The sequence below is a fragment of the Macrobrachium nipponense genome, chromosome 34, assembly GCF_015104395.2.
Source record: "Macrobrachium nipponense isolate FS-2020 chromosome 34, ASM1510439v2, whole genome shotgun sequence".
In the NCBI taxonomy this organism is placed as follows: Eukaryota; Metazoa; Arthropoda; class Malacostraca; order Decapoda; family Palaemonidae; genus Macrobrachium; species Macrobrachium nipponense.
Window position 1 is genome coordinate 26,423,649 of NC_061095.1, and position 19,779 is coordinate 26,443,427.

General features: G+C 39.3%; 1 protein-coding gene across 5 annotated transcripts in view; it reads right to left on the reverse strand.

The window, feature by feature from the left end:
- LOC135207986 (mucin-17-like) overlaps positions 1 to 19,779 on the reverse strand; it is an 86,598-nt gene that overhangs the window by 19,737 nt on the left and 47,082 nt on the right. For all 5 annotated transcript variants that reach the window (XR_010313095.1, XR_010313094.1, XM_064240063.1 and 2 more), the window contains exons 7-8: positions 10,862 to 11,003; positions 1,656 to 8,664 (exon numbers count right to left, since the gene is read on the reverse strand). Coding sequence is in view for 3 of the 5 variants with exons in the window: in XM_064240063.1 (XP_064096133.1) it covers positions 1,656 to 8,664; positions 10,862 to 11,003 (7,151 nt within the window). In the remaining 2 variants the exon portion in view is untranslated. The remainder of the gene's footprint in view (positions 1 to 1,655; positions 8,665 to 10,861; positions 11,004 to 19,779) is intronic.

Genomic DNA, 19,779 nt, shown 5'->3' on the forward strand with positions numbered 1-19,779 from the left:
TTACAGATCACCCAAAAAAGGTATAACAGGTGGTTGCAGGCATGTACGTAATATATTAAGCAACCACCTAATTTATTTAATAAGTCACAAGTAACCAAATGAGAATCAATATATATTAATATGTACACCAAGTAAACACGTACACTAATAAAAAAAAACTCAATACTAACCAATAACTCTGTTTTTTAATGTAAATATTAATTTTTTTATTTTGTGTATTGGTTTACTAGTGTAAAGCATAATGTCTTTTTCTGAAATTTCAGATTATCTGGGTGACAAGCATATATGCCTGCAACCACCTCTGTACCCTTTACTGGTAATAAATCCCAGTACTGCAATGGATGAGAAACCAACTGACTATATTAGCATACATCTTCCTAAAAAAATTCTACTCCATCACTATTCCTGCTTTCACTTATTCATATACGTAGGATCATTTTTTTTATGTACTGTTAAGGCAGACCTAATATAGTGGAAATATGTGAAGGGGAAGGTTGAATAATCCTACTCAGAAACTTATAAGTGCTAACACAATGCAGTCCTCAGCCCTACTTGTCTGGTTTTATTTTGTCATTGTTATGTCATTTTAACAAATTAACATTTTTTATTTCTTTCCTTCCTGCCTCATGCACTCTATTTATACTATACTCTTTTGCTTGATGTTAACAAAGGATAGTCTCTAAATAATAAGAGTATTATTGCTCATTCTCTTTCTAGGCAATTTCTTTTACTTAATGTTTTCCCTATCAAACTCCTAAATAATATTACAATGTAAAAAAGATTCTCTCACTAACTATGCTGTAAAATACAAATTCTGTGGAAAAATAAAAAGAATCTAATGGGAGAAGAATACAACATGAAATGAAAGACAATTTGAAAATGAAAACAAAGCTACATAATATAAAGAACTGTAAACAAAAACAACAATAAAAATTAAACATTCAACAAGAAATATATATGTAATTACCAACTTACTACTCTAGGTTATGACAATGAATATTAACACAGGCTTTTTTTTTGCTATCATGCAATCTACACCACACTATACAAGTTCTCTCAAGACACTACAATGGTTGCCTGGTGACATATATAACTTGATCTCTATGTAAGAATGATAAATTTAGGTTAAAACTGTGAATGAAAACATAACCTTTGTTGTTACCGAAGGAAATAGTGTATATGCCTCCAAACTAAAATTAACATCACTCATCACTACAAAGTTCTAGCCAAGCAGGTTTTGCAATTTTAAGGACATATAATTCATGTAAGGTACCAACACTTCATGATCAAAGAACTTTATAAATCACTTTAAATACCACAAACTAATATGACTGCACTAGTGATGATCTTATTATATGCATGGACTAAGTAAATGACCCGGGTTTAAAACTGGCATCTCATACAAAACTTACAAACAAAAACAAACACAATCACACAAAATAAATGTGAACAATTCCAAGCTAAAATACATTAAGAGACAACAACAAAGACAACAGACACCACTGTGCTTAGTAGTATAAATACTGAAAGCTTATAGTACATGAGAATAAAACATACACAAGACTAAAGGTCTTACCTGGTCCTTAAGTTATCCAAGGTATAAAAAAATATGTAAAACAACCAAATTTAGGTTTTCAGTTAGGACAGTTACTTACTCAGATCACTTTTTAAGGAATCAATTGAACTGCTCCTCATGTCTTGCGGTCGAGATGCCAAACGGATGCGTGACTGCGTTGTAGCAGGTGAGCTTTCCAGACTAGATGGGCCTGACATTGGAGATAATGGGACATTTGTATCTCCTGTTCCACTACTAAGCAAAGGAGATGTCACATTATGGCTTGCATTTTTTCCACTTCCTTCACTAGTGCCACCAACCAGAATTCGACCAGAGGCTCCACCTGTGCGAATGACAGACGCAGGCTTTCTTGGATGCTGATTGTGATGAAGATGAACATGTGTTTGGTTACCACGCTGTGGCTTATTTACAGGTGAGTTGATAACAGATGACACAGCCTGTGTCACAGTTGATGTAAAGCTTTGTTCGCTGGCAGTGGCAGGAGAAAAACTTTTGTCATGACCACTTTGTTGTTCTTGTTGGGATTGCTGATTCTGAGATCTTTGTTTCTGCTGTGGTTGCTGCATAATAAATGACTTTAAGGTAAAAAAGGGTGGCAATGGTCCAGCACCATCTCCGACACTTTGTTCACTACTATTACTTTCTTCTCCCATTTGAAACGATGAGGGTGTTGGAGGCTGCTCATTGGCTGGTGATAAAGTATGAGGCGAAGCAGATACTGGCTGGTTAGGAGATGTGACTGGATGGGTCTGAGGAGTCAAAGGTGAGGAAGGTGGTACTGAAAGTGGTGAGGGGCCTGAAGTACTTCCAGACGTGTTCATTATTACAGGAGAATTGACAATTGTCTGAGTATTTGTAACTGTAACTGCACTTGCTACACTGGTCGTAGCATTTAATACCGTTGTAGACAATGCAGGAAGATTTACGTGCAAGGAACGAGGTGGTGTCGTCAGACCCAACAGTTCCTCACCACTTGTCAGCTGCTGGATAACACCACATTTCTGTTGCTGTTGATGAGCTTTTGTTGGGGTGGATGGAATCTGCTGGACTGAAACTTGTTGTAAAACTTGTGGACCTGCTGACGAAGGTTGTACCACAACTTGCTGAACTGTTGGATGGCCAGCTGCCTGTTGCTGTATGATTTTGCTCACCACAGTTGGACTTTGTGTAATAGCTTGGGTACCCCCAGTCAAAAGAGAAGCAATGTGACTTTCCATAAGATCATTCATGTTTATGCGACCTTGAATGGTAACATTTGGCGGTGGGCCAGTCTGGCCACTTGTTTTGATTTTGTTTAAAGGTTGACGAGTTGTGATAGCTGTGACCTTTCCTCCATGTCGTATAAGTTGCACCACTCTGCCTCCTGCTAAACTTTGAGGGAGGTTAGCAGTAGTACCAGTTACACTGCCTCCTTCAACTTTTACATTTGAAACCATTACACCCTGTAATAATTGAGGCCCTGCTGTTGCCACCACTTCTTGACCTGTTTCAACTTTAATATTATTTTCAGTCTTTATCTTTTCTTCTGCAATAATTGTTCCTGTAGTAGTTCCAGTTCCTTGAGATGTTAAACCTTGACCAGTGTACTGAATACTTCCCACACCTGTTGAGTTCCCACTTAACCCCACAGAACTATCACTTGCAGGACCTGGTGAAGGAATGGGAGATGGGCAGCCTGCAATAGATCCTTCTGATACAGCTGGGCTATTTCCAGCACTTCCTTCAACTTTCTTTACTCCACTTTTCTTTTTATTTGAAGATTTACCATCACTTTTCGGTGGAGGGCAATTTTTCCTATTTCGAGGTGCTGGCTGAGGCTGGGGTGTCTTGGCCAGATCTTGCTTATACTTTTCTAGAATTGCCTGTATCCGTGCCTTTGTCTCATCACTTTCTTCAACTTGTGGCTTGGCTACTGAAGGTTTTGGTGCTGGTGTTTTAGGTGGTGGAGGAGTCTTTGGCTTGGTCACTGCTGGAGGAGTTGTGGGAGGAACAACTTTTGGCTTTGGTGGTTGCTTTTTATTTTTACTTGAGGTGGAAGATGGTGAAGAAGCTATTGACGAATGGGAAGATGTTGATGACAAAGTTGGAGATGGTGCAGAAGGAGGATGTTGCCCTTGGACACCTCCAGCAACTGTGACTAAACCTGTGCCACCACCACTATGGTTTACAAGAATCAATGTGCTCCCTGCCTGAGTAGTGCTAGGAATGGTAATATAGGTTCCTTCAGTTAGCCTAGTACTACCAGCTTCATACATACTTGCTGGAACTGAATACACATAATTGGAAGAAGTAGTGACTGCAGGAGTATCATTGGCCATACTTAAAAGCTGAGCTGCTATCATAGACTCTTCTGACGATATAGTTGCACCTGAATAGCTTTCAGCACTAGCCTCCCCCTCAGCTGTGTCTTTACCAGACTTGTTTGAAACTTTCTCAAAAACAGACTCAAATTCTCTCAGTTGCTCTAAAGTTTCAGAGCTAACAGCATTAGTAGGAGTTAGAGGGAGAGATGTTAAACCACCCTGCTGGGAAGAAGAGGAAGGACTAGTTGAAGCTGTGCTGCTGGACTGTCCACCAACTTGAACTCCTCCACCCAATGACACAATAGCACTGCTACCACCTCGTAAATGATTCATGGCAACTTGATTAACACACTGGCCAGCAGAAGGTTTTACAGCAGTTGTAAGAGTTTGAGTTCCTACACTCTGAGTACTTGTAGAGCTCACAAGTGCAGTTTTAAGATAGTGACTCAGACGCTCTCCTAAACCTTCATCTTGCGGTAATCTGGCAACCACAGTTGTAGTACCAGTTCCTGTACTTTTATCTTCGTCAACAGTTTGTTGCTGTTGCTGCTGTAACTTTGCTCCTAGTCCTTCCTCAAATGCTGATGCCTCCCCTGCCACCTGATTTGCAGGTGCCTGAGGACGTAAAGTTCGGATGACAAGACCACCCCTGCCTAGAACTTTCTGCACAATTGTAGACGATGGGATTTTTGCTCTTACAGTACCACCAGGTCCTTGAGCTTGAACAATAGTTGCTTCTGCAGCTCCCCCAGTAGGAGAGGTAGCAGTGCTTGTCCCTTGACTGCTAAGAGCTACCAGCTGAGGCTTTAGGTGAGAAGCCTGATGGGATCCAAGACCTTGAACAGCCACAGAATGTGGAACCACAACTGTACGCACAATCTGTCTATTCTGAACATTTTGAAGTATCTTCACATTATGTAAAACATTAACTTGCCTACCAGCAGCTTGATTTATAACTCCCATTACTTGGTGTTGCTGACTAGCTGTAGTTCTAACTGGTCCACTGCTCGATTTGATGACTCTCGTACCAGCAGGAAGCCTTAAATCAAGTGAGGATGAGTGCACAATTCCAAGGCCTGTTGAGCCATCACTAGTATGTACCTGAACAAGCTGTCCAGGAACAAGAACCTGCTGAACAGCTGCACTTCCATCACCACCACCCAGAGCGCTACTGCCTGCAGTTACTACACCAGTGTTGCCTACAACTCCTCCACTAGCTACCACTACCCCACTGCCTGCTGTGCCACCTACCACACCACTTGCTACAATAACACCACTGTTATTACTAGAGCCTCCGGCAATTACAACACTATTGCCACTGTTGGCTGTATTAGCTAAAGCTCCCATAACTGCACTTGTTACCTGACCTTCACCTGACACAGTGATAGGAATACTGGTACCACCCACTATTGAAGTTAGAGTCTGAGGTAATGCAGCAGTTATAGTAGTTGTTGCAGTTGTAGATGGAGATTGGAGAGGGCTGGCTGGAATAGGACGGTCCCTCAATAGAGTCTCTAACATACTTGCTGCCCGAACGTCCCCCGGAGGACTGGCCACGGTGGTGGTGCAGGTGGTTGCCCCACGGGTACTGCTCATGTTTTGTGTTAGAGCAACAGAACATTCAGTAGGTGAGCTGTCACTAACACTTTCATCAAGAGCATTTTCCCATGGCTGCTGGCCATTACTACCACCTAGTGTTCCCATGGGGGAACTAAGACTGTTGGTATTGGGAACACTCCCTACCACCGTGGCTGAGACTAAAGGGGCCGGCATTGCAGTAGTTACAGATCCAATTGCCGCAACTGATGTAACAATTGAAGAATTTGCTGGTAATGATGATGTACTGTTACTTGCAGTAGCCTCTGAAGTCCCTGAACTCCCTGATGCAACCACCCCACGAGACACTGGAGTACGGACAGTTGCACCGCTATTTCTCACTGACATTACAGAGTTCCCGGTGCGCAAAGACGCGCTGCTAACAGAGACTGAGGGTCGTGCAACCACTGCAGAAAATCCTCCAGGCCGAGTTATAACTGCCCTTGGACTGACTGCTCCACCACTTGGACCACCACCATTATTAAGCCCACTCGGACCTGCACCATCAGCTTTAGGTTTCCTGACCACAGTAGTACCTTTAGGAAGGACACGACTCAAATTAGCAGGGCTACTTTTATCAGTTGGCATATTGGGAACATTGTTGCTAACTGGCATAGCAATAGCACGTACTGGTAACCTCTCATTGAAACGGTCACGCATTGCTGATAAAGCATTTTCTGGGGACATTATTCTATTCAAAACATTTTTCTGAGCATTAGCTAAAGCAAGGGTATTTGATCCCTTATGTGACTTAAAAGTAACAGTTGTACCTTGTTTTTCAAGATAGTCTAGACTAGCATCAAGAGTCATATTTTTTCTGACCAACGTTACACTTGACTTTTTACTTTGCAGTAAGAACTTGGTGTATGAATCCATGTAGCCCGAAGTAGAAGTAGGTGTGTTCAATGCTTTCTTTTCTGTATTTCCTCCAACTGGATTTGTTGGTCTAGCAGTGTTAAGCAGGGCTCGACTGAGAGGAGCCATACGTACCTTGCCATCCTTGCTACGTAAATAACACTGCACAGAGGCAGCAGAAGAACGAGGAATAGAGATTGGAGTTACAGCCCGTGTACTATTAGCTGAGTTAGGGGGTGCCACTAATGATCCGGCATATATCCAAGATCCTCGTGACTGACTAGACGGAATACTACAAGTTGGGGCTGGTCTCTTTGACCCTGCCATGACAGTTGTAACTCCACTCTGAATATGATCATTTGTAGTAGATGTGTCTCGCTCTGTCAATACGACTTTAGGGTGTACATTGAGAGAACTTAGACGAGGAGCATAACAAGAAGGAGATTTAGAAATGACACCAAACTTATTTTCAACTTTTGGTTCTTTATATTTTTTGTGTCTGAACAGGCGTAAAGTGTTCATCAAATTTCTCTCGTGTCTAACCTTTCCTCGTTCCATGTCAATCCTATCACGTCTAATTTTGCCAGTTCCTGCATCAATTCGAATTCGTTTACTCCTGTCTTGGCTACTAACAGCAGTCACTCTTTTGCCTTCTACTCGACTACTTCCATCATGATCCATTGTTAACAATAATGTCTTATTCTTAGGATCAGCATCTGACTCTTCTGAGTCAGAATATGACGCTGTGTACCGAGAAGAGTCTTGTAACTGTCCGTGAGAATCTGAATCAGAATCATACATCTTGCTCCTCTGTTTCGTCTTTTTGATATCGTCTTTTCTTTTCTTTTTCCTTCCGATTTCTGACATATCTGAGTCCATGTTCCCTTTTATATCTGAAACCTGATATTCTCCCGCTGAATATTCACTCTCCGATTCATATTCAATGAAATGTTCATAACCTTTTTCAATCCCAGTAAATTCTGTTACTTCTGCTGATGGCATGTGCTTGAATAAATTGTAATCAATGTTAAGATACTTTAACTCTTTGGTGAGGTTCTTAGCACTATCAGCATCATGCAAATATCTCTCGCAAATGCCTAGCAACTCATGACGCTCCAACATCCAAGACAGAACCTGCCATCGGGGACTACTAAGCACTACTGCCAAGTCATCACACAGTTCTTTTGATAAGCCCAACTCCTGACTATCAAGGACTTGATTAGGCTGTGTTAGGATATCGTAATTTTTGTATGTCTCCCCCGAAGTCTGAGTTGGGGACTTCTTTGGAGGTTCTTCTCGCAACTGTTTAATAAAGTTCTCAGTACTTTTGTAAAATGTGTCCATAGAGTCAATATCTTCTTTACTTTTAGTATCTGTCTGAACATTATCTTCACTAACACTGCCTGTGGCTGAAATTTCTGATTTATCAGCTTCACTTTCTTTGGTATAACTTAACGCAACACTTTCTGTCACCTGAGCATCACTACTCAATCTGGGTATCTGAGAGTCCTTACAATCTTGCCTACGTATAACACACAAATCATCCTGTCCCGTATCAATGGTTATATCTACAGTGCACTGATCCTTTGGAGGAGGATCTTTAAGTTGGCTGGTACACGGGGAATAACGGTTTATATTATACTTATCAGAATCATTATTTACTTGTAAACCTTCAGCACAATGAGATTCCATATCATAATTTTCTTCAACTTCCTGTCCACTGACCATATCACTATCATGAACAGCAGCATCATCATCACTCCTTCCTTCTTGACACATGTCTCTGTAACTTTTCACTTGTTCTACTGATGCTGGAGTCCTGCTGTTTTCTTGATCACTGGAATCATTACAAGGAGCTGAAGTGAATGGGTATGACATGGTAGAAGGGGGGCTACTCGTGCTCACTCCATTTACAGCTTCAGAATGAGCATACATGTCAGAGGATGGCAAGGGGGAGAGTGACGTGACAGGTGAGCCCATCATGTGCTCTCCTTGTAACTCTTCCAATGAAGGATTTTTGCAAACTCTGGAGTCCCCTGCATGTGAATGAGGAGGTGATGGCTCACTCACATAATTGCTGAGAAGAATTAGGCGATCTGAAGTTGGATGAAGACTGAAAGCTGTGAGAATACATTCCCTTGCCACATTCTTATGTTGTGTAAACACTGCCCCTAGGTCCATGAAACCTGTGGCCATCTGATGTTCTAAATATAACTGGTCTTCCTTTAAACTGGCCTTTTCAGCCTTAAGTTTGAGAGCCTCCAAGCTATTCATATCTGTGGTAAGCGCCCGGATCAGCAGCTCTGTGACTAGAGAGGCCAAGTAGCTACCAGACTGAAAATAAAGTAAAATTTAGAATTAGTTATGTCAGAAACAAAAACTCCCATCATAATTCTAACTAAATAGATGTAAAACTATAATGGCAAGGTTCCAAATATACTCAATTCTTGAATTAAATATGCAAAATAAAGTGCAATAATATTTCAAAGCAGTTGATATATGGATAAGCATAAAATATAGCTGTCAGGATTAGCTACATCAAAATCTCAAGAGACCATTTCACTGACTTAATGGATATTCTAGAACAAATCTAAAAATACATCTAAGACAGAAAATATATCAACACAACTTTTAAAAATACCACAACAGTGGTTAACAATGATTAAAATAGGAGATACTATTGAAATCTTACAAAATCTAAATTTCTCTCACTAATGTCAAATAAGGAATGTCTTCAAATAACCAAACGTAAAATAAGGTGGAGAAAAATATAAGGTATTACAGTACACCTATATTCCCATCTCAACACATACCATTCATTAAAACGTAAATGGGGTTTTACAAAATTTGAAGTATTACTGTGTGCTGAGATGGGATCTATAGTTCAATCTCAACAAGTAACATTCATCACTACAGTGGAACTGGAGCCTTTTGTAACCAACTTATAACTGTATGAGTGAAAGACTGATATAAGGTCTCACCTCTGGATGCTGGTAGCACTATATAACCTACAGTTTCCGAAGTCTCTAACACTCGTGATGACCGACAAAGTACAGTGTACTTAATTTAAGTCACTAATGTTTTCATCTAAAATTCAAGAAAAAACACTAACTTTGATTTATGTTACTAGAACCGCCTGCTTTTACCTTTGACATGCAAGCTATGGCTTGTCAAACATCAAGTAATAGATACAAAAAAAATTTAAGTCAATATATGTACTATCTTCAATTAAAGCAATCATAAAATTTTACAAAATTTCAATTAGATAGATAAATAAGTTCAGTGGTGTAGTAAAGCTACTTAATAATAATAATGGTATTATTTCCCCCTTGGTTATTATTGAAACTGATTACAGGAAAACCCACTTACTACCTACAATGAGCTTATATGATACCTTACATATTAATTTTGGGTATATATTACAAATTCAAAGTTTGATTCTACAACTGGTATAAATTTCCCCATTTACAGTCAAACTTTACCCAAAGGTAGACTAAATTTCTAGTACATTTTGGAACTTCAAACCTTTCTTGAGAATCTGAAAAGTCTGAGAAGTTAGTCATTGGCAAGGAAATATATGAGTGGGCTTTACAGACTGCTACCCATGGTATTGCTGTTTTAATAAAGAGAAAAGGGCTGGGTAATGCTTACTGTAAAGTATAAAAAAATAAAATTTTGTTGAAAGTCTTGACAGTCAAGATAAATTATGGTAATTATGCTAACAATTCTATGAATTTGAAATTCACATCATTAGATACGTCAACTCAGATACTGTAGACCTCCCTTGGGTAAAAATATGTTTGTTAGCTGGGAGGAGATAACTTTGTTAGCTGGGAGGAGATAACTATCAGTCAAGACATTATAATATTGCTTTCCTTGTAATTTCCCAATAAGTCTGTAATGGACAAATAGCAGTCATTATTCATTAATGTCTCTCATTACAGGGTAAAAATGGGTTAATTTTTTATGTTTTCAATAATATTACAAGGAAATGGTCTGTTCCACCTATTCAGTCAATTCCAAAATGTGTTGTTGTTTTTCAATCAATTCCATTTTCATGAAAATTTAATATTGGGGAGAAATTCTTGAAGCAACTAACACTTTAAAGCATCCAGTATCAAGAATTATCTATAAAGATACAGCAATCAAAGCAAATGTGACAGTGCACAAAAGAACGCATGTTATTAGAAAACTAGAATGCAACCCTAACCAATATAAAGAACCCTTAACCCAAACTACACAATACACACAGCTTTCTTGAAACAATTTTAATGTGAATGATAAATTATGGTTAGTGGCAACCACAATAAGAGTAGATTAGTCTACAAAAACACTTTCAATACACCTTCAATATACAGATGAATGGTACTGATCCTTACAACCATCATCTCAACAACTGAACAAAGAATAGATCTCTACATGAAATCATTTCCCAGCTAGCATCTACTTCCAAATACAGTACTAGTGAGTAAACATGATAATATGAGCTAAGAAACAGAAACAGCGATTAACTTGAAACTATAATTCATACCTTTTCATGTAATACTCTTGCCATTGCATACAGGTGCTTCGATGACTCAGACAGCTGGATATATTTACGAATGGTTGCTGTGATGGCTGTATCTTCAACAGATAACGCTTCCTGCACATTACACCATTCATGAAACACGAGGCTGAAAAAATAAAAACAAAACAATGAACAGATCATATAATGTAAGAGAAAAACTGCCATAGGAGAACATAGAAATGAAGTTTTCATAATAAAACTAATATTGTAATACTTACCTGAACACCTGAATTAGCCCTGGTCACTGACCAGCCAGAACTATATCCCCACATATTTACCCACTAAGTGAGTAATTTTTAACCCTTAAACGCCGACTGGACGTATTTTACGTCAACATTTTTTGTCTCTCGGGTGCCGACTGGACATATTTTACGTCGACATACAAAAGTTTTTTAAAAATTCGCGGAAAAATACTTTTAGGCCTACCAGCCGAAAACTCTTGAATCATGCGCCTTGGGGGATGCTGGGAGTTCACAGATCAAGGTGTTGTTTTGTTTACAATTGTTACGCAGGCGCGCAAGCGCAAATTTCTTTCTTGCCGCTCTAAAAAGTATCTGTGACACATCTCAGAAATGATTTCGTCACTTTGACATAATTTTTGTACCATATTAAATTAGCCGTTACATGGAGTATTATACATGAAAATGTGCGCATTTTTATGCAGAATACAAAAAAAAAAATAGTCATGATTGTAGCTTTTATCAGTTTTGAGATATTTTCATATAAATAACGATAAGTGCCAAAATTTCAACCTTCGGTCAACTTTGACTCTACCAAAATGGTCGAAAAACGCAATTGTAAGCTAAAACTCTTATATTTTAGTAATATTCAATCATTTACCTTAATTTTGCAACTAATTGGAAGTCTCTAGCACAATATTTTGATTTATGGTGAATTTATGAAAAAACTTTTTCCTTACGTCTGCGCGGTAACTCTTCCGAAAAAAAAATCATACATGCGATTGTGGTAATGTTTGCACCATTTTAAATTAGCCGTTACATAAAATTTTATATATGAAAATGTGTGCAATTTCATGCACAATACAACTAAAAACAACCCATGGTTGTTGCTTTTTTCAATTTTGAAATATTTTCATATAAAAAATAAATGATAAGTGACAAATTTTCAACCTTCGGTCAACTTTGACTCTACCGAAATGGTCGAAAAATGCAATTGTAAGCTAAAACGCTTATATTCTAGTAATATTCAAGCATACACCTTCATTTTGCAACAAATTGGAAGTCTCTAGCACAATACTTCGATTTATGGTGAATTTATGAAAAAAATAACATTTTCTTTATGTCCGCGCGGTAACTCTTCCCAAAAAAATCATACGTGCGATTGTGGTAATGTTTGCACCATTTTAAATTAGCCGTTACATAAAGTTTTACATATGAAAATGCGCGCAATTTCATGTAGAATACAACAATAAATAATTGAAGGTTGTAGCTTTTCTCATTTTTGAAATATTTGCATATAAATCACGATAAATAGAAAAAAAACCACGTTCGGTCGACTTTGACTCTACCGAAATGGTCGAAAAACGCAATTGTAAGCTAAAACTCTTACAGTCTAGTAATATTCAGTCATTTATCTTCATCTTGAAACAAATTCGAAGTCTCTAGCACAATATTTAGATTTATGGTGAATTTAAAAAAAAAAACTTTCCTTCCCTCCGTGCGCGGATTCTCCGCCACAAATCTCCGAAATGCATACATCCCATTCTCGGCATATTTGCTACGTTTCATATTATGCATTTCATAGAGTTTTATATATGAAAATGTGCGCAATTTCATGTAGAATAAAACAAAAAATATTTGAAGGTTGTAGCTTTTCTTATTTCCGAAATAATTGCATATAAATAAATATATATAAAAAAATCCGACATTTGGTCAACTTTAACTCGTGAGATATGGTCAAAAACTGCAATTGTAAGCTAATATTCTTACAGTATAGTAATATTCAATCATTTGTCTTAATTTTGAAAGAAATTGGAAGTCTCTAGGACAATATTTAGATTTATGGTGAATTTTTGAAAAAAATATTTGTTTACGTCCGCGTGTTACGAATTCATGCATTATTTTGTGATAATATTTTCTCTGTGTTGCTTTTATCGTTTTACAATGTGTTATATACCAAAATGATTGAAATTTAGTGTACATTACAACGAAAAAAAAGTAACTTGTTACCTTTAACCGTTTTGCGCACAGCGCGATTTGAATACAATTATATATGAAATTTCGTTTTTGCGCTATCATATATCGCATTACTTATATATGATAATGATAATTTTTTTTCATTTCTGAGGGTTGCATACTAAACTTCAGCCAATGACAAAAAAAGGAGCCAAAAATGAACTCTTAATCTTGAAAACTAAGCGCGTTGTGATTTTTTGACAAAAAATTTTTTTCCGCTTCTGCGCTCACTCTGAAACACCTCCGGCACACGGGAGACATTTTTTTTTTTTACCACTTCGGCGTTTAAGGGTTAACTGTTAGTGTTACCAGAGGTCTGGTTCCTCAATTGAATCATTCACTATCAAATTCAAGTGGGGAGGAGGGTGGGAATCATTCAGGTGTTCAAGTAAGTATTACAATATTAGTTTTATTATGAAAACTTCATATTGCAATACACTCCCTGAACACCTGAATTAGCCCGATTACGACATTTCTTCGGAGGTGGGATCAATCTAATTCAGCCCCAACTTATCCACAGAACATATGCAGGTAACTCATGAGCAACCTACTTTGTTTAAATGCATGAATCGTCACTTAGTTATCTAACTCGAAGGTGAGGATATTTGCAAAGAAGGTACTTCAACGTCAGTGTTAAGTCTAAGGTACCGTTTAAGTCTGAAGTACCTCCATGTGGTAAGTTATACTACTTATTCATGGAGGTAAAAACAAATCTCACCTGGTCGTCCAGCTCAGTAGGTGAGGATGCTTGCACAGGAAGTACCATACCATCAGTGTCGAGTTCAAGGTACCGCCTGAGTCTGAAGAACCTCCCATGTGGTATTCTATACCTCTCATGTATGGAGGGGAAATGGTGAACCTCCCATGTGGCTATCTAGCCTCTCATGTATGAAGATGAGTGTGCAGGACCTTCAATTCTCTACTGCTCACTGATGTAGATGACTTGTGCTGAAGAAGTTGTAGTTATTCCAACATGACCATCGGGATCTGCCTAACCTCAAGGGCCTAAAGGAGCAATACACTTAGTCTAAGCTTGACCAACCAGAAAAACACGAGTTCATTTAGACTAGCACTGCCTCCCTAAACTTCTAACACCCTAACTCTACCAAGGCATCTATAAAACTGAGTTACCAACGACTGGACCCGCGAGTAACCTTTCTCTGAAGAAACTGAAATTCCCTAAGGTAGAGCGTTGTGAAAAACCACACCGACACTCAAATAACCACCTACACGATCGCTGACACCGAAACATTCCTCATGAAGCTTAAGGGTAGCCATCCGCGATACTGCGCCCTTGGACGTGAAGCCCCAACTAGAAGGTTCCGAAAGCGATGAAGAACCAACCAATGCTCGACTAAGAGCCCCTTCTTAAGAATGTCCGGATGGTGCTGAGGCAGGTGATTTAACAAGAAGGCCCTCCTCTCCTTGACAAGAACATAGTACCGCCATCCAAAAAGTTTAGTCTGGTGTGCAAAGCCCCTCGAAACCAAAGTGAAGAGGTTGTCAAACAGTCCAGGATCTGAGAAACACCCATCAGCTCTCACCAAATCCACACACAGTGGGACAAGGCTTTCCACTGGCTGTGGAAGGTGTCTTCCAAATACAAGCCTTATGATCTGTAATCCCTACCACACGAATAATGAAGGAACCCAATAGCGAAAAACCTCAACTGACTCGTACACCAAAACTCTGACTCCGGCAGGAGAGTTACCCGTTACCTCATACAGAAAGTGATGCTAGCTTAGAGTCATCTTTCCCAAAACCTGCCCTACTCGCCGAAACCAGATCAGCATACTTAATGGTTGAGAGACTACTGGTTTAGTTGAATACAACATATCAAACATCACTTGAGTTAACTGTGAGATTCCTCCGGAGCCTGCACTGCAGAAGAGAGAATGGAAAAAGACTACCATCCGTTTATACTCGCTTCCTTCGCCAGAGAAACAAAAACCCACAACTAGCAACCGGTTCTCTCTTCAAAGGGTATCTATCCACTGTCAGGCCTGTCCGGTCAGACCAGAACAGCGGCAAGGCCGGAACCCCACAAGAGCAGCACCCAAGAACCCAGAACTTACTAAGCCTGGCTGCTCGCACCAAACAACATACAGGATCCCATCACAACTGAGCCAACTGATCTGACTGCGTAACGATATAGCAACAAGACGATGATAAACTCCTGAGCAAGAAGTACTCGACTGCGCAATCCAGCACTTCCCCCAGGCATGATGACGTAACACCTGTCCAACTGCTGTCCATCCCCTCACAAAAGCCAACGGTCACCAGTTCCGCAAATCCTGTAAGAGCGGGTCTCACTCGACTGCACATACCCTAACTACCCAGTGACGATAACGTTACACCTGAGCCAAATATACCCTTGGCGATGAACGCCCACCCCCTACGAGTCAACCCCACACTGTTGCACCAAACGTGTACCAACCAAGACGATGACAACCTTGAACCAGTCTCACTCGACTCCGAAACTCCGCACCCGCCAGTGACTGACTATGACACGACACCTGGCAGACTACAATGGGCGAGCAACACCCCGCAAGAGCTAAGAGGTTGCAAAACGCGATCCAACTAATGCCCATTACCAGTCCGGAGCTGAAACTATATTGATCAAATGAGGGAAGGAAGTACTCCCGGAAGCTCCGGAATCATGGCCAAACCGACTTTGAACCCTTTGAAGGTAGAACAGAAAAACCCACAGGAAAAAGTTGAGAAATAAGCAGGAGAAATAAGCACGAGAAATAAACAGGAGAAATAAGCAGAGAGAGAGAGAGAGAGAGAGAGAGAGAGAGAGAGAGAGAGAGAGAGAGAGAGAGAGAGAGAGAGAGAGGTGGAGAACCTACTGTGCGGCACATATAGTGCTTTAATGACAGGTTACGAACTGTGGAAGTGGAACCAATAGGAGCCGCAGAAGGAAATTACCAACTACCCTAATGAAGGGTGCTGAGGCCACAAAAATTGCTAGCTGGTGCAGACGAACTGCCAACCCCCCCCAGCAATTACTGTGGTAAGCATGTTACATCTCAAACACTTAAGGTCTTAAGGTATAAAAATGGGAACTGGAGAAGGAAGATTACTAACTACCCTATGAAAGGAGTGGCTGATGACAACGGGTATCGATACAGTCAACGAAGGCGCAGACGCATCTCCAACTGCCATAGCCGCCGCAAGAACTACAGAGGACGCATTACATCTCAAAACAAGTAAAGGATGAAAATACGGAGTTGCGGAAGACTCCGCTACCACCTTTGAGGCATCCACACCAGCAGCCTGAGAAGACTACAGGACCCGTGGAAGGTGCTAAGAAAGCAGCCCCTCCAGAATTACTTCCTTTAACGCTGGAGAGAGAGAGAGAGAGAGAGAGAGAGAGAGAGAGAGAGAGAGAGAGAGAGAGAGAGAGAGAGTCAAAACTCCCAAATTTTAGGGTGAGACGATGACAACTCTTGCTCTGCTGTGAAAATGGCAAAGAAACAAGATGAGCGAGAGAAGACTCCGAAGCGACCTCAGAAGAATGACCAGATAAAGAAGATTGTGTAAAGACATTAGAAGTTTTAACAGAAAAATGGGAGAGAGAAACTAGACTGACTCTGCTCCCAAAGATAATTTTGACAAACCTCATTAGAAATTCAGGAAATTCTTCAAGACGTGATCGTGTATACAGTCCGTACTCTGTTCCCCACTGTATTTAAGCTACAGTAACTTGTCTAATGATAATTTGATTTACGATGGGGTTAGTAATTAAAATAGGCACTACATTTTGAAAATAAGTCTCTCTAAATCTCTCACGCAGCTGGTGTAGGCAGCAGCGTGCAGTCAGGCAGCTAGATAGTTGGGTTTAATTCTATAGAATTTAGGCCAAAGGCCAAGTATTGGGACCTATGAGGTCATTCAGTGCTGAAAAGGAAATTGACAGTAAAAGGTTTGAAAGGTGTAACAGGAGGAAAAGCTTCTCTGTTGCACAATGATCAAGTTTTAGGAGACGGTGGAAAGTAAGATGAATAAAGAGAATATGAAATTAGGAAAGTAAAAGAGAGCAAGAGGCCGAATTACAATCATCTAACATCTCCACCTCCTTATCTTTACACCATCTTCTAAGTTGAAAAAGCATTATCTTACTGATATATACTCGTATAACTGCATACAGCCATGAACAACCAAACGAGAAACTACTTAGTTGCTAATACGATTAAATCCGATAGCAACACTTGTTATTGTATTCATCCGCACAAATCTGATATCAACATTCATTATTATATTCATCCACACAAATCTGATAGCAACATCCGTTATTGTATTCATCTGCGTGTGCCAGTAAATACTGTACGTATTCATGTTATAATGTAGTGGAGCTAATAAGGCAATATTAAGTGCATCGGCAATATGGATAAAACTCCCAAGCTTTTATATGAAATTAAATGCAGCCATGGTAAAAGAAAACTACTAGCATGAAAGAGCTCATTTACTGTTGTTTTCACACCGACAAAAGATTAATAACATAAAGCTCATAGTACCTATGAAAAAGAGTGAAAACGAAAGGAATTGCTAATTTTTACACATTCTATTAACGGAAGGAAAAAACTAGTTTCCAATGAGACGTATTAATCAAATTTGGACTTAAATTACGTTGTAAGACGAACAATATGACTTCGAACCATATGAGTTAAGCATCCAGATTCATTTATGCCAACTAGGAACAAAAACATTTGCCGAGACCAAGTGATATGGTTGCATCTGGAGCGAAGGAAATTGACTAGTCGGCATCATGCCTGCTTAGGCCACCCCCCCCCCCCCCCCCCCCCAACTACTGTGCTGTGTTGACGGCATGATTGTGTAATTTTAATTTAACCCTTTAACGCCGATTGAACATATTAAACGTCGATATAAATTGTCTGTTGGGTGCCGATTGGACATATGGTACATCGACATAAAAAAAGTAGTTTTTAAAAATTCGCAGGAAAAATAGTAGTAATAGGCCTACTAGGCAAAAACTTTTGAATCACACGCCTTAGGGGATGCTGGGAGCTCATGGATCAAGGCGTTGTTTTGTTTACATAATTTTTGCACCATTTTAAATTAGCCGTTACATGGAGTATTATATATGAAAATGTGTGCAATTTCATGTAAAATACAAAAAAAAAAATCATGGTTGTAGCTTTTATCAGTTTTGAAATATTTTCATATACCGTATATACTTGCATATTATGCGACTTTTGAAACCTAATTTTGAAGCTAATTTTAAAGGGGTCGCATCATACACGCGGTATAAAATTAGCGTACCGTCTATGCTTTCCCAAATAAGCAGATTGCGATAGTTACTACCGGAGGAAAACAGTAGATCTTTTAAAAAGTTATGCTTTACTTGTACTTCACTATATTCAATAATATTGTATGCATTCTCATATTACTATTGTATTTTAAAATACAAAAGAGCGATCGTGCGCCATTTGCATTATGTTGGTTTATACAGCATGTTTAACTGTTCTAGACTAAACATCTATAATTTCCAAATCAGTTGATTAAGGCACAATACCGAAGGAATTTTTACTTTTTGTTTTACTCGGTAAAAGAAACATTTGATACTTGAACTATTATTTTTATTTTAGGATACCCAGTTAAGTGAAAATTTATTAAGGTAAAAAAAAAAATGCATAAAATTAATAAACTAAAATCCTCCAAAGTCGCTCTCTGTGTCCGTATCATCAAATACTGCTCTGAATTCTTCGCCATCAAGGCAGTCATATTCGTCATCTTCCAGATCTTTGATCATTTCATCTTCATATGGAAGGTATAGTCCTGTCACCGTGGCGAGCTCTCTGGCGTGGCTTTTAAAGATCTGTCCTTATGCTAATTTTACAAAAACAACAACAGCTCGTGATTGACAGACCTTTGAATGTCCTTGAGATAAACCCCGAGGCTAATATTATAAGATTATAAGGGGTTTTCATTCCCAGGTACTTTAATCTCCTTCCTATTTGGCCCTGCTCTCTCTCTCTCTCTCTCTCTCCTCTCTCTCTCTCTCTCTCTCTCTCTCTCTCTCTCTCTCTCTCTCTCTCTCTCTCTCCTCAGCTGTCCGAGCGAAAGCTTTTTTTATGGGACAACATAGGCCCGCATTTCACATTTTCCATACCTAATTATTTTGTATACAATTGCCCTTTCTCGGCTGTGAAGTTGATGTCTATCCATGGCTGTGAGATGACCAGGAATAACTTGTAAGTCGGTGTCAAAGTCACTCCACACTTCAGTCAGGCCAAAACTTTGCCATATCGCATTCAAGCAATATTCAGTCACTGTTTCCTATCTATTATTTTGTCAGAGAGAGAGAGAGATGAGGACGAGAGAGAGAGAAGAGAGAGACGAGAGAGAGAGAGAGAGAGAGAGAGAGAGAGAATCTGTTTGTATACGATTGTTTATTTTCTCACTCGTCAAACTTACTCTGTTATGCTTTATTTCACATTTCCTTGCTCACCAATTTATTCTATACCTACGATATTAAGAAATCAAGATATGTGTAGAAGGGAGAACTACCTCCAGACTGTACAGTCAGTATGGATTTAAACGCACGTGGAACTGGTTGAAATATTCGCAACAGCACCAAAATATGATGCCATGTTGATAGAAAATCTGACTCCGTTTCTTGTTATTGCATAAAAAAACTTTATCAATTGTGAACCTACTTAA